Source organism: Chinchilla lanigera, unplaced genomic scaffold (assembly GCF_000276665.1).
Source record: "Chinchilla lanigera isolate Chin_1 unplaced genomic scaffold, ChiLan1.0 scaffold00005, whole genome shotgun sequence".
Classification (NCBI taxonomy): domain Eukaryota; kingdom Metazoa; phylum Chordata; class Mammalia; order Rodentia; family Chinchillidae; genus Chinchilla; species Chinchilla lanigera.
In genome coordinates this window covers 24336918-24352454 of record NW_004955406.1, presented here as the reverse complement: position 1 = coordinate 24352454, position 15537 = coordinate 24336918, and the positions used below count along the sequence as shown (strand labels likewise).

Genomic DNA, 15537 nt, shown 5'->3' with positions numbered 1-15537 from the left:
AGAAAGTGTTTAAAACAAACCCACCATTTGGCAGTGTAATTTTTTATTTCATAAACCAGATTAAAAAGATAATACAAAGAAAGTAAATATTAAGTAAAGTAAGCACAAGAATTCTAAGAGCAGCTACAAAGGACTACACTTCTCATTTTTGAAAATGGTCTCTCTCACCAACTAAAATAAAATACACATTTTTATCTCTTAATTTTAGCCAAATATAAGCAAAGGTTGCATTGTTATAAACTTTGAGGTGCTGAAAACAACATAAATATTTATTTCTTATGGCTGAAGACCTAAGCTGATGCTAACATTGACATTAACGAAATAGAACATTCACAAACTATATTTCATTTTGTATGCCAATCTCATGGGTAAATGTTATTTTTATCACTATTTATAATCTAATTTCTGAAGTGGGGAAAAAGTGACTCCAGACTTAACAGTTTTACACAAAGTAATTCAAAGCAAGTTCATGTTTTCAGTGAAAATATCAATGGTTTTCAAACTTCTTTACTTTTCAAACTGGGCATTTTTATTACACTAGATCTTACACAGAAATAAACAGAGGAAAAGGTAAAAATAGGTGGAGAGGAGTCCACCTTCTGCTATAAACCCCACCATGAACAAACTCCATGGAGCACAGGTTAAATTACTTAGACACATAATCAAGAATAGCTATTTTTTAAAAACCAGCTGATTAATTTCCATAATATTGGTATAAGGATAACATGTTAATTTTCTTATTATCCTAGTAGGTAGGGAATAATAAGCTGTGAATACTCCACTGCTGTTTATTACGGTTGCTTCCTCCTACAGCAGCGTCATTCAGTGCATATCTGAGAAGTCCACATGCTCAATGCAGCTGGCCAAGTGAGTTTCGGCATCCTTTACAATAACACTCATGTGCCAATCTTCTAAAACAAAAGTAAATGTAAACTTTTCAGGAAAAGTTGTTGAGTCTGGCAATGCTTCAAGAGCGACATGAGTGGTTTTCCATTAGAGTGCTGGTCTTTTTGCCATCTGTTTAAGCTAGGAATTTCCAAAAGAATAAGTTCTCTTATGGAACTCTGAACTTCTACTTCCAGGACCCATCTACAAGAGGAAGTATTACGACTGAGTGAAATAAGAAAATACTAAAGAACCTATCCAAATATTTTTGAAGCTGCAAAAATATATTCAGACTAAGTTTTGGGCATGAGCACAAATTGGTTTTTGTTTTATAAAAATCAGCCTTTTCTATCATGTTTACTTTGGAAAATGAACTTCATTCTGTTTAATTTTGCAGACTGAATTCATAATTGCTATTGGTCTAAATAAATGTATTCATTACTATGTGTTATTCCACATTTCTAACAAAGATAGAGAAATCAAAATAAAATTCCAGAAAGCTAGAAACCAGGACACCTATTCTTATGACATTTCTCATATTAAAATGTATTTCAAATTCAAGTCAAATTTTTTCTTTCATAAAGAAAAGAAAAAAGTGAACGAAACCTATTAGCAAATCAAATTGATCCTTTGATCTTTGCTTATTTATAATTATCTCACTTTAGCATAGTGTATAAGGCAGTTTTATTTCACATAAAAAGAAGTAAAGTGTTAGACATGGCTAGTTGTTCTACTAACTTGCTCGATTCCAACAGATTATGTTACTGTAGCTACCAAACAAATCTTCTTTGTCATATATCTATTGCCTCAAGGTAAATCTGTGTAGCAAATGTCTAATAGCTGTGAAGGCTCTGCCTATTTACATTTCTAAAGCTATAGTCCTTGATATCTTTGTCCTGTTAGGAAAATATATGCCCAATCAGAGTGGAAACTGTGTTTCAGTGGCAGAAACAGTCTCAGCAACTTAATACATGTGTATACAAAGAAGACATTGGGTGGACAGGCAGATTCAAATGAATCAAGAAAGGGTCCAGAATTGCTTGCCAAGACTCCAGTAAAGGAAGTTCCAGATCTTTAGAAGAAAGGAACGATAGAGAGAGCCACAAACTTGGATTTTATATCATGTTCTGACCTAGACTCAGCATCCCAACTAGCAAACTTGGGTACAAGATTTCCCTGTGCAAAATCAAACTATCAGCAAGACCATCCCTTTCCTTCTCAACTTGTCACGGTTATTGTGATAACCATAGTTATAACTAACAAATAGCAGTAGACCATAAATTTTATTGCAGATTCTCCTAATCCAAATAACAACTTCATCATCCTATTTCATTTCTTCTACTCTTCCTTTACTAGGAATAAGGTATTGAAATAAATTATGTAGGGGCTGGGGATTTAGCTCAGCAGCAAAGCGCCTGCCCGGCAAGCGCAAGGTCGTGAGTTCGGTTCCCGGTACCGGAGAAAAACCAAAACCAAAAAAAAGAAATAAATTATGTATGGACGCTCAGGGCAACAGTATTTTAAGAAAGCAGAAATGGTCCATAGTGTCTCATTTCACAGAGAAAAATAAAGGAGGACAACAGTCATTGGAATACATGAACACAGCGGTTCAACTTGGGTAAGATGTAATGAAGACAGAATATATAAATACGAGAGGACAAAGGAAGCAGTTACAACTTTTCTGATGAAGGAAACAAGGCCTGTACATGAGGAACAAACAAAACAGAAGGTGGAGTTTGATTCGTGATTCTGCTTTTGAACAGGAAGGACATGACCTCTCCTTTTCTACATTCCAAACCTGGATTCTGGAGACACCATGTCTATGTACATTCTCCCTGTTATTCCCATAACTTACAGTAAAAGCCTCTCTTTTAAGCCTGTCTCATTAGTATGTAGGGTGCATTTGATATTTTCTTTTATAGTGGAAATGTCTTCAATCTTTTTCTTTACTGTTCTTTATTTTATTAACTGATTGATTGATTGATTGACTGATTTTGTCTTTTTGAGACAGGGTTTTGGTAGGCAGTTCAGGCTGGCCTTGGACTTACTTTGCAACCCAGGTTGGTCTGAAACTCACAGGGATCCTCCTGCTCTGCCTCTTGAGTGCTAGGATTACAGACATGTGCAATCATACCCAGCCATTGTTCTTTATTTTTAAAATAACACACATTTTTAAACATTAAGAAAACACATGAAAGAAAAATTATGAACACTATCTATATTTGACTATAATTTCTCAACTTTTCAAGAAATATGCATACACAATTCAAATAAATACATTTTAAAAACTGCAATCTTATCAGATTTTAATAACTTTTACATCATTATAATTTTAACTTATATAATTTTAATCACCTGAATTAATAACTTTAATCAATATATTTTATTAATTTTCACATTATTGAGTTAATTTGCTAGCTTAATAAATATCACTTGAATAAATATGGCCAAATTTTCACAAATGTACTCACTAATTCTTAAACTTTCACAACACTGATACTCAAATTGCTAGTAGTTTAGCCATTTTGATCCATTTTTCTAAATTCATGATAAAAGTTTATGAAATAACCCCCAAAATTTAAAGTAAATCATTTGAGTCTATTTAAAGTTATAATTAAGAACTTCGAAAATTTTTTCCCTTTGTTATTCAGTCACACCAGTACAGTTTAAATTACATGGTGTATAGTTTTAAGGACATTTTTCTTTGGGAGATATTCAAGAAAGTGAAAAGTCATGTATAACGTCTGTCACAAAGCAAAATCATAACAAAACGTTACAAGAAAGCTCTCTATAGTTGTTCAAGCCATCCTTCAAAAGATTTTGCTTTTAAATCTATTACAGTCTCTTCATTTCAAGAATGCAGAAGGAATTTGGAAAGTATATGAAGCATAGACCTGTTTCTGTTTATCTTAAATCATAAGGAAATTTCTCAAATAAAACTTCCTTTATTTTGATTCTTTAACATTTTTGTCTCCTTTTCGATATTGATAAATAAGCAGAAATAATTTGATTGTTCCTGCTAAATATTTTACTTATATTGAGCAAGAATAAACAAAGAGAAATTATGACATATGCTTATTAGTTACTTGACATTTTCAATTTAATATCTTTAAGCAACTGCTTTCTCTTTCATTAGATAAGCCTACTGTTTTCAAAGTTGTCTGTTCATTCAAATAATAGAGAAATATTGAAAAAATCCCGTTTTCTTCATTCTTTCTATAAGAAAACCTTTAACTCATCTTTTTTTAAAAAATGATATTCTTATGGTTTTTTTCTAACATTTTAAGTATGTTTAACTGATAGAATTACTTCAAAGTCACTTAATCTTTTCCTTCTACCTTAAAATAATATGCATCTATGGTGTTTAGTACAAAAGTTATAATTTTTTCTTTCAAATAAATAATAATTACATAATGGGGTTCCTGGATAGGTAGTTAAGAAAATTAGAAAATTATACAAGCTCTTCTATACCTGGAAACTAACAAGAGCCAATTATCTTGGGCCCAATTTTTCAATTATCATTAAAGGAAAAATGTTAGCATGTTTTCCTCTCAATTACATAAATCTAAAGGCAGTAGGTACATTTTGTTCTGAAAAAAAGGTGTAGTAACCAGACTTTATACTTTTTCTATTGAGGGATAAATACGACTAAACTATTGGCAATTTGAGTGTTGATATCGTGAAAGTTTAAGAATTAATGAGTACATTTGTGAAAATCAAAACCGTCCTTTCATTTCTAAGGTCACAAATCTCTTGGTGGATGAATGTGTTGATCTGGATGCTTAAGACAGTTTGAGTTTATGAAGAGATTGAGCCTCCAAAATTCACACACACACTAATTCCTAATTCCTAGATTAGAAAACTGAAATATAGATGCTTTCTTTTTTTTTTTTTTTTTGTTTTTTTTTTTTGGTTTTTCTCCGGTACCGGGAACGGAACTCACGACCTTGCGCTTGCTGGGCAGGCGCTTTGCCGCTGAGCTAAATCCCCAGCTCCAGATGCTTTCTTAATGGTTAGAAATCATTATGAAATACAGACAGTATTTTTAAACATTAAATATTACAAGTGATAGTTCTCTTACTTTAATCAAATTCCTGAAACATCAGATATATTCTGATATAGATACAAAGAAATGCTTCTTATATACATGTGTTTTCTCTAAATAAAAAGCTTTAAAAGGAATCTTTTAAATTTTGATAAATAAAAATATGAAATGAAACATCCAAATCATTGAAGCTGTGTGTACACTGGTTCATTCAAATTTTTTTGTCTCAAGACTACTGGTTTCCTTCAAATTCCCTTATGTTTCCTTGCAGTTCCTTGTGGTTCATCCTCTTCAATAGCTCACAGATCGTGAGTTCACTGGCTAATCAGTTTTTGAATTTTAAACATCAGGCCTTGGAGAAATTTCCTCACAATTCAACTTTTCAGTTTTCATCACAATTCTAGTAAAGATAAAGACCAAATCCTCTCCGTAAGGGGAATGACTAATGTCTTTGAATCCAGTGTAGCTTTTACACGAATTTTTCAGGCTATGAGCTTGACATAGTGACTTTAACAGTTTAGGACTCTTACAAAACAGATTTTTTCAAGTAATTGATTTGGTTAGCTCTAACATCTCACACTCAAACTTGACATTTTATTTTAGCTTCTAATCAAAATAGAGTTTACTTATTTTTTGTTTGTTTTGTTCCTGATGAAAGCATGCAACTTATTGGCTAATGTTTCCCTTTAAATACTAAATACTTCTTTTTCTCTCTAAGAAATATTTCTTCAAACATTTATTTAAGCTTCTTTCTCCTTAGAGAAACCTCTTATGTTTGATTTGGGAGAAGGGGGTACTTAAGAGTGTGCTTTAGAGAATGGTAGCCACCCTATTTTCTGAATTTTATGACAGGGTTCAGATATTACAGTTGTCTTACAAAGGCCTCTGGACAGTACAACTGAAACTTGCATTTCACGGACAGTGAGTTCTGTTGGGTGGATGTGACCATTACACATCAGAGAATGTATTGCTATAGTTTATAACTAGAGCGTCAAGCAGTTCCCAGAGCCAATCCCCAGAACCATGCAACAGAAGATAGACACTCTTGTTGCACAACTTGTCCTTTTAAAACATATACCCCACTTCTCATCCCTAACCAGCCCCACTGCTGCTGTCCCACCCTGCAGAAGAGCTCTATGACTTTTGGTGCATGCTGTCAAAAGAGATTCTGTTGAGAACAGTCATCACCCCCCACCATTTGTGGCGAACATGATAGGGTGTGTACACTTTAAATGCAATCACGAAACACAGCTCACATGCCTATAGGTCATGAATAATTTTTAAACAATAAATTAATGATTTTATTTTTTGTTTTACCTAAACAAAGGGAAACATAAAGTACACATGGCTTCATTTAACCATATCACTAGCCAATAAAGCACTCCCAGGTGCAGGGTGAAAAGGTAACTATGTGGCTGGAACATTAGCATTCCTAGCACACAATCGGAGGATAACATGTCAATCTGAGCACAGCAGAGGAAAAAATGCATTCCACGAGCACGAAGGTACATTTTTGTGAATGTGGAGACATCCATATTACTTTAATGGATGAGCTCAGAGCTTCCCACTTCATCCCTGACATTTAATTAGGTGAATTCATATGTGGAAACAGTTACACATTGTTTCCATCCTGTTGCTTTCTAAAATGTTATAGTTGTCTCTGATACATTTTCAAATTTCAGAGGAAACACCCGTTTCTACTTATGTTCAAGGTCAGCAGTAAGGTTATATTTTGAAATAATGTCTGCAGTGCAACAGCATAGGGCACAAAAATGGCAGATAGCTCATTTCACATCACTAACTGTTCAAACCCCTGAGCAATTCTCATCACTAAGCACATACGCAGAGAGCTCTTAAACTGAATTCTAGCCAAATACCAGGAAGGGGCTATGCCAAATTCATATGCCAGCAAAGTTTATAGATTTCTTGTATCAGTGCTAAACCCAAAGTCAGTAAGCATAAAAATAGCAAGAGCAACAAAGTCAGTAACCTCTCATCTTTGAGACTTTCTGTTGTGAACTTGGTTGGTTTTTTTAATGATTGTCACTTCCGTTTTTCCAGGTTTTAGTCATTTCCTCTAAAACACCTAGTGATTTCAACTCTCCTCTTCCCTTGAAAATTCTTCAATGGAAAAAATAAAGACTTTTTCCCTTCATCTTCGGGCCACAATCTTGTCTCAGATGGAAGAAAGGATTCCATCGTTCTGCAGCAGAACCCACGGACCCAACCTCTGCTCAGCTCCGAGGAACTCCTCGAGCTCAAGTCTCCCCCTTCTCAATCAGGCAGAGCACCAAGAGCCTCTGCCCGCTTTCCTCTAGAGGAACGGGATGTATTCTCTCCAGGGCATCTCAGACTACTATTTTAAAAGGTTACTGTGGGCATCAGAGGAATGCCTTCAGCATAGTGCCTAGAACATAGTGAGCATTCTGTTGTTGATTATTAATGATGTCATTGTCATTCCCTCAATAAGCAGCTCATGCATCACAGTTAGCAATAAACTTTTTAAAAGACAAAGAGAAATAAGAAAAATGATAAATATAGGGCAATTGTAAAACTTCAAGTATCTTATAATATTCCTAATAATTCTGACTCCATCCCATTCTCCCACTCCCACATTAATCTGTAAAAGTGGAGTTCACCAAAATACCTCTTTCCTGAGTACTCTACGACTCACCACCACCTACAGTCCACCAAGAGCAAAGATGCTTTCTTTGACAGTGGAGAAATTCATTGGTAAGGACTTCCAAAGAGATGATTACCATTTCCCTGGGAATCTATTCAGCTTACTGTAAGTATTTCTCATGTTCTTCCATCTCTATAGTGGTCATGCAAAATAATAAATATTCTATGTTCACATGAGAAAAAGAGCCTGAGAGAAGTTGCAAAGCTATTTCACAGAGTTGTTCAAATAATAAAGGCGGAGAAATCATTCAATCCAGGTATATGTCATTCAAATCATTCAAATCCAGGTCTCCCTGACTATCAAGCCCCAGAGTTTCCTATTAAAACATGCTGCTTTTGGCCGTCTCTTCACAGATGAAACTTAATATAAATTTCTTTCTTTTAGGGAATATTGTAAAAAAAAAAAAAAGGCTAATAGCCTATTTTGACTAGAATATATCACTAAATAAAAATAATAGGAGTTAGTATTTATTGTAACTCCCTAAACCCAACAACTCTGAGAAATACGTACTATTATTCTCCCGCTTAACAGATAACAAAACTAAGACAAAGGAAAATTATGCAGTTTGTCTAAGGTCATATTTCTGGAACATGAGCACAGTCCCAGAGCCTGCAGCCTTAACTACTGCACCATAATGTCTGTGCTGAAGTTTTGTTTTGCGTCTCTAAACCCACAGTCTCTCCTCTTTCATTTTGCTTGTTCTGTGCCCTGGAATGATAATGTTCATGGACTGCCTCAGCAGAGCCTCTTGGTCTTCTAGCTTTCAGTTAGATTGGGGAAATGGAAGGTGTTACAGTTTAGGGGATATAGCAAGGTGAACAATGTAATACAGGACACATATTATTTATAATAGTCACCCAAAGAATCATATACAAGAGAGTGCAGGAAATCTTTCCACACACGAAGGACCAAAGAATCGAGCTGTGGGCCTGGATCTCACAGTAATGTCCTGCAGGAGCCCAGCTGAAGACCTAGAGCCCATAACAATGCCTCCCACATATCCAACTGGAGGCCCAGAGCCCACAACAAAGTTTCACACAGGCCTGTTTCATGGATCTGCGCTGGAAAGGCCCAAAGGTCAGTGGTGGAATCTAGAAAGTCTGCGCCAGTAGGATGAAAGATCTGTGCTAGCAGGCTGAAGGATGTACAGGAAGCAACCCTCAAAGTAAGAACAAGAGCTCCCCACAAAAGTACCACAGCCATTCTCAGCAACAGTGAGGTCCTGAGCTCCTCCAATGATCAGGACAGCCGAGCTCGCATCAGGAAAGCCAAGAGGACAAAATTCTCCAGGACACTGAATAGTGCTTCTACCATCTTCCCCTCCAGAGCCAGGAAGCAATGCTCAGAGTGAGGACCAGAGCTCCCCCACAGTGAATCTGAGCTATTCTCAGTGCCAACAAGGTCCTGGGCTCCCCAGAGGATGAAAAACAGCCGAGTTCATCAGGAAGGCCAGCATGACAAGCTCCTCCAAGAGAACCAACAGCTCCTTACAGCTTCCCTCCACTTCCAACAGGCTCCCCATAGCTTCTACCAGATCCCAATAGCCTCGCCTCTTCTTCTCCAGTTGTGTCTCTCATGCTGCTGGCAACAATCCTCAGGTGGGCCTCCCACACCCAGCACCATGCTTACTGAGTTCATCTGGGGGTTACAAGTTGACCACCAGTTGTCAATCCACCACAGAAGGTTAGAGATGAGAAGGTGCTGGGTGATTGTTCCCCTGACTATTCCTGCAGGGTTTCATTCTGTCTGACCAAAGCCAGGGTCTTTGGTGAGCCCTCAGCCTGGATCTCACCAACTGTGAATAGTACAAGCTCTCTCCTCTTACCCTTCAGACTGAGGGGGAGTATAAGTCAGAGCTACCGTTGCTGGATTCAGGCTGCTTTGCCATTCTTTGTCGGCTGCTCTTACCCCTGCCCTAACTTTGGTAAACTGTCAGTCATTAAAAGCTCTTTTGCCCCAAAGATAGTTATTTCTTTTCTGCTGAGATGATTGCTGATACCATCTCTGTAAAAAATAATGTCTACTGAACATTAACATTTATTGAAATGAGACGAAGCCATCAGGCTAGGACGTCCAGGGAGAAATTCTCGGGGGGAGATAAAGATATTAAGAGGACGTGAGTTGGGAGAGCTGGGGGAGGGTTGTGAAACTCATGACAAGTGATCTAGCTAATGAATATGGATCTTTTTGTGTTGGCTTCACTGACACAAGGATATACAGTTTCACTACTTTTGAGATTTCTAATTTAGACTTTTTCCTTTTATACCAAAAGAAGCATTAATAAGATCAACTGATAGTCATCCAGCTTACAAGTAAATGGAGAAGTAGTTTAGTTCTTATTCTGTCTTCAAAGATGTTTTAAATACATCCTTGAGATGTGTTCTAACTTGTGTTTCCAAAATGCAGTGCCATACGATTTACGGTCCACTGATGTTCAGCCAAATAATTTCTTCACTTTGATTTTTCCTTTTGTGTCAAAGAAAGATGAAAGGTACCTAGATCCTCTACTCAACCCTTGTTTAAAAAAAAATAATAACAAAAAAACTTCAAGGTAGCTATGAGAGTTGATATAAAATATACCCTTCGTAGGTTAGAAAATTGATGAACTAGGTTAAAAGGATAAAACAAAATACAATTTTCTTTAGAAAGAACATATGATAAACCTCTCTTAAGAAAACTGTAAGGATTCAGTGCTCCCCTGGAATTCTTGTGTTTATTAAATGTGTAGCTATTATTACAGCATCCATTTTCCTTAGAATTTTTAGTGTTTATATAGTAAAAGAACTTAGAATAACGAGAAAAGAAAAGAAACTAAATTATATCCCAAAGATTTTTCAAATCTCTTTTTAACATGGGCACAATGCTTCCTGTTCACAAAATCTCCCACAACGGCAGCTTTCTTTAAGGAACATATTGACTCACACAATACCCTCTGCAGGATCTTTTCTCATGGACAGAGAAAAGAGAACCACCCAATTCTTCCTGAATTCTCCTACTCAGATTTATTTCCCAGCAGCATCTAGCTAACTGATTTCTAACAAACATGGTGTCACAATTCCCCCACTTTAAAATCAAAGTAGCAATGCTACCAAATTCTTGATAATACTGATTAATATATACTGAGCACTTATCCTGGGTCAGATCTTGTGTAGAAAATCTTAATGCATTATTTCATTTAAAGTTATAGTCACTTTCTTAAATTGAAATTCTATGATCTCCAGTTTATGAACAAGAAAACAGCTCACAGAGCACATGTCACAGAAATACGGAACATTTTGTCATTTAGGATTCATTTATCTTTAGGTAACTGAATATTCAATTTTAATTGACCTGATTGAAAAACATTATTTCCTTAACTCTACAGGCTTAGTATTTGGATGAGTTTGAGAGTTGATTTCATCCAGACTGGATTTTCTTAGCTCTTCATTTTCCCTTCCATTTATTTTATTCTCAAACTTGTATAAAAATGACAGCATCAGGGGCTGGGGATTTAGCTCAGCGGCAAAAGCGCCTGCCTGGCACTTGCAAGGTCGTGAGTTCGGTTCCCGGTACTGGAGAAAAACCAAAAAAAAAAAAAAATGACAGCATCAGATCAGGGATTTGCACCAGGGCAACATCTAGAAAAAGAATTCTTCCAAGACCTTGCTATCTAATTTGACCTCAGTCTCACTGGCAAATGTAAGTAAGATACCTTTTCTTGCACTAATTGGTAAGGGGTTTAGAATTGTCACGATTGACATAAACCACACTTCATCCCTGTAACATCAAATGTCATTTTATAAAAATGCACCATTTTAACAATGGTTTTCTCTAGTCCTGTTTTGCCCAAGACAAATTTACAGAACAGATATGCTGATGATATGGGAGAGAAACTATTAATAAACCAGTGGGTTACCTGTGTATGTTACCTACATATTTCTGCAATGTATAGAAAAATTTTATATATTATTACTCTTGAAAATTATCTGGTAATTTTCAGAATTGTGAGAATATATTATGATTATAAAGATTATGCAGCATGTCACTTATCTGATAAAGTATGTAAAACTTTATTGTAAGGTTTATTGTCTTTATTTAAGGCAACAATGTGTAAAATTTTATATAACATAATATTCCCTGTATGTTTTATACATTTGGAGTCACAATCATACAAACATATTTTTTTTCTGGCTTTCGGGAACAATTACTAATAAAGTCCTGTGATTCTCACTATGTCACCCGACTTGTTTTCAGAATTCTATGTTGTCAGCTCACAAATAGATCCAAGCAACTTTTTTTTATTATTTTAAAGAGAGTAGTAAAAAAAAGAGCAATAGCAGCATACTAACATCACAGACATAAACAAGACAAAGCAAGAATATTGAAAGTGATAGGAATTCCAAAACAAATTGATAGGAATTAACAGTGGCTGTTATATTACATACTGTTATCTTCAACTATGTTGCTCAGATTACCAGATGTAAGAATGGAAGATTGTTCAAACCATTAAAGAGAATTTAAAAAAAAATTATTATTAGATAAAACATTGGAGGGGGCTGGGGATTTAGCTCAACGGCACAGCGCCTGCCTGGCAAGCGCAAGGTCATGAGTTTGATTCCCGGTACCAAAAAAAAAAAAAAACTAAAAAAACTAAGATAAAACATTAGAGATAATACAGAGTTTCACTAGACAAGATGGTAGGAGTTCACCAATGGTTGTTCCATTGCATACTGCTGTCTTCAAAGCAGTTGCTCAGATTACCAGATACAAGCACGCAAAATTGGAGCTTGGCATGGGTCTTTTCCCCTCTTCTCTAATACCTTCCACAGTAAGGCACCATGTCCACTGGGATGACATCCCCTGCCAATTTCAGTGTCCCGCCTGCTTCCAGTAAACATCACCACCACTTCCATCCAGAGCCTCACCAAACTCTAAGCTGGTGGCAATGTGCTCATTGATGCGAGAGAAAAATGATGCTATTCCTCATTTATATCCTCTTTTGTGTCTGGTAGTGCTGAATATAACCCAGGGCCTTACACCATTCCACCTTAAAAATGACCTCTACCAGCAACTTCTCCATCATTAAACACAAGCACAGTATACAGATGAGACAAGATACCCAGCTCTCTAGAGTGCTGCATTCTTTCCCAATCCCTTGCCAGGTTTCTCAATTCTCCTTCAAACATTCATGCAAATGAACTTCTAAGGGATTCCCTTATAATCCTTAGATCCTGCCCAGGGACTTCTGAGTCACTAAAGTGGACACAATGAGGACTAAGCCACAAGCCTGTCAAAACTTGTTTCTCCCAACGGAACTTCCCTCAGGTGAAAGTAAACTTTCAGGGTAGTTATCTCCATATATATGCTGATTGAAAACATTTTTGTTACATTGTTTGCTGTAGAAATTTTCCATGTTCTAGTAGATCCATGCAATAAGAACTTTTAAGCAATGAGAACTACTGAACCGTTTCATTCAAGACACAGAGGAGTCTACTGTGAAATCAACAGGGCTTGCATACACGCAGTGAATGCAGCAATTACAGATGAATTATGTCCCTGTAAAACCTTATCTCTGGTCTGTTCCTAGAAACTTCAGTGCAGACAAATAAATAAATGGGCAAACAAAGTATTATTATAGTGAATGAGACCAGGGGAAAATAATAAAAAGAAAAAAGAAGTAATCAGGACGCTTAGACCTGTCTCAAATACTTTCAAGAAAATAACAAGATTTCCTTACAAGATGTAGATTTATTATCAAGTTTTTGATATTATCAAGTTTTTGATTATCAAGTTTTGGTTATTTAGTGATAATTTTTGGCAATTAATTTTAGAAGTGAATAATTAACTCTCACATTCTACTTCAATAACCAGTGAAGCCTCATTTTATTTGTTACCCAAAAATTATTCATCTAAAAAACAAATTGACCTCACTAAACAAGGACTAGCCAGGCCTAAAGGTGCATGCCTGTAATCCCAGCACTGTGAAAGACAGGTTGGAGATTTGCAAGTTGAGGCCCAGCCTAGGTGAGACTGTCTCAAAATGAAATATTAAAAAAGTCTGAGGATGTATCGCAGTGTAAAAACACTGGATTCAATCCCTAGTATCATAAAAGAAAAAAAAAAAAAAAAACAAAGATCTACAAAAAATTTGCATTCAAACAATTTTTAAATACATTTATGTTAAAATTAAATAATGTATTCCTGTAACATAATGTGCCTAAAAGTAATATTAGATGAATCTGTGTTTCCACATTAGTTCAATGCTATTTTTGACCTGTTTGTGGGCCAGGAGTAAAACCTGTTGGTTAAAACTGTTTTTTGCAATCAAACCTGTCACATTAGGCTAGCCTCACAGATCTTGGTAAAGTAGCTAGTCAAAAAGTAGATCCACTTTACTGAACTCACCTCATTAACTTGTTTTTTGTCCAGATGGAACACTTGGCCAGAACTTGTAGAGGCGATTTCTTCATAGACTTTATATCCAATGTGGTTCCTGTCATCACAGTCTCCAGTGAGCACAAACACCACCTGTAATTTGTTAAATAAAAAGATAGTTTAACTGGTTTCCAGAAATCAATGTATATTTACTGAGCACCTATTATGTTTTAATATGTTACTAGATGAGTGGAATAGATGTAGATATACATACATACCATATACACACATTATGGAAGTCCTCTTTTATAAGCACCTTTATAAGGTATGATCAAAAATACTGTGAATGCTGCTACCAAGTACCATCCAATGGAAAAGCAGATTCACCAAAAACATAGCGTGTTCTTATCCACCTTATTCCCTAAGTCTGGCACAGTACAACTTCTGGCTCTTCCCGAAAGTCAAAATGAACATGAAAGATAAAACTTTTGAATCAATTCAGAACATCAATGTAGGCACAAAAGCACAAGTAAAGATAATAAATGAGGACTTCCAGAATTTCTTCAGAAAGTGGCCAATATGTTTGAAGCAAAGGGAAGTTTTTCTGAGGGGGTACATGGCAACGTGTCTTTTACTATAATACATGTTTATTTAAACACACAGTATTTTTCCATTATACTTCATATATAATAATTATTAATTTTGTATGGTGTTTAACAGTGAACCCATACAGGGCCATAGTTATTTATATTTCAGAAATGTGGGCTCAACACTATGGAGGTGAGAGTGAGACTGTGACACATTACACAGCAGCCTCAATTCTTCACCTCTTTTTATCCGTTCACTTTGCCAGAGGATTTCGAATTTCCTCTCAGTAAAGAGGTATAGTTTATTTTATTATCTTTGAACCTACTCTTAGCCATCCATACTCTGCCAACACTTTAGATATAATAATGTTTGTTGTTTTAAAGCACTGAGTGCTAGAAAAGTTAGTGATGCAGCAGTAGCCAACTGACCAAATGAATGACTGACGTGGGCAAGGTTCCTCATAGGAGCAGATGCTGAAATAGGGGTCTGTTTTGGCAAGTCTGTGCTTTTATTAGTTATAAGAAAAAGATGGCAACAAGCATCTTAGTTAATTTTTATTCAATTCTCTGTATTTAAAAAATAAGGCCTTCTCGTGCTCTCTATAAATATCATATACATATTTGTTTACACTAAATGACACATACATATGGGCATATATATGTGGATGGACAGTTCTAAAACTTGTTAATCTAGCACACACAGGGTAGTCCAAGCGGACAAGCCACCTCTTACAGGCTGCGTTCACACAGAGGTTTGGGGCATGATTCATTCCCACTCACTTGAGACTGCTTCTGCTGAATCAGCTGCAGCACCTCATGGGCAAGCCGGTAATCCTTGGAGCGTGCGTCAGTGAAAACATAGATGAAAGAACCAGGAAGGGAAATTTCCAAGGCAATCTTTATAGCTCCAATACTCATTTCTGGACAATCACCACCACCCTGTTAAGCAGAAACACAAGTGCAAATATTTCATCAGAAAAAAA

At 36.0% G+C, this 15537-nt stretch overlaps 1 protein-coding gene across 1 annotated transcript in view; it reads right to left on the bottom strand.

Annotated features, from left to right (window-relative positions):
• Hmcn1 (hemicentin 1) overlaps positions 1-15537 on the bottom strand; it is a 393676-nt gene that overhangs the window by 270887 nt on the left and 107252 nt on the right. Inside the window, exons 3-4 of the mRNA XM_005375081.2 lie at positions 15335-15493; positions 13998-14120 (exon numbers count right to left, since the gene is read on the bottom strand). Coding sequence (XP_005375138.1) covers positions 13998-14120; positions 15335-15493 — 282 coding nt within the window. The remainder of the gene's footprint in view (positions 1-13997; positions 14121-15334; positions 15494-15537) is intronic.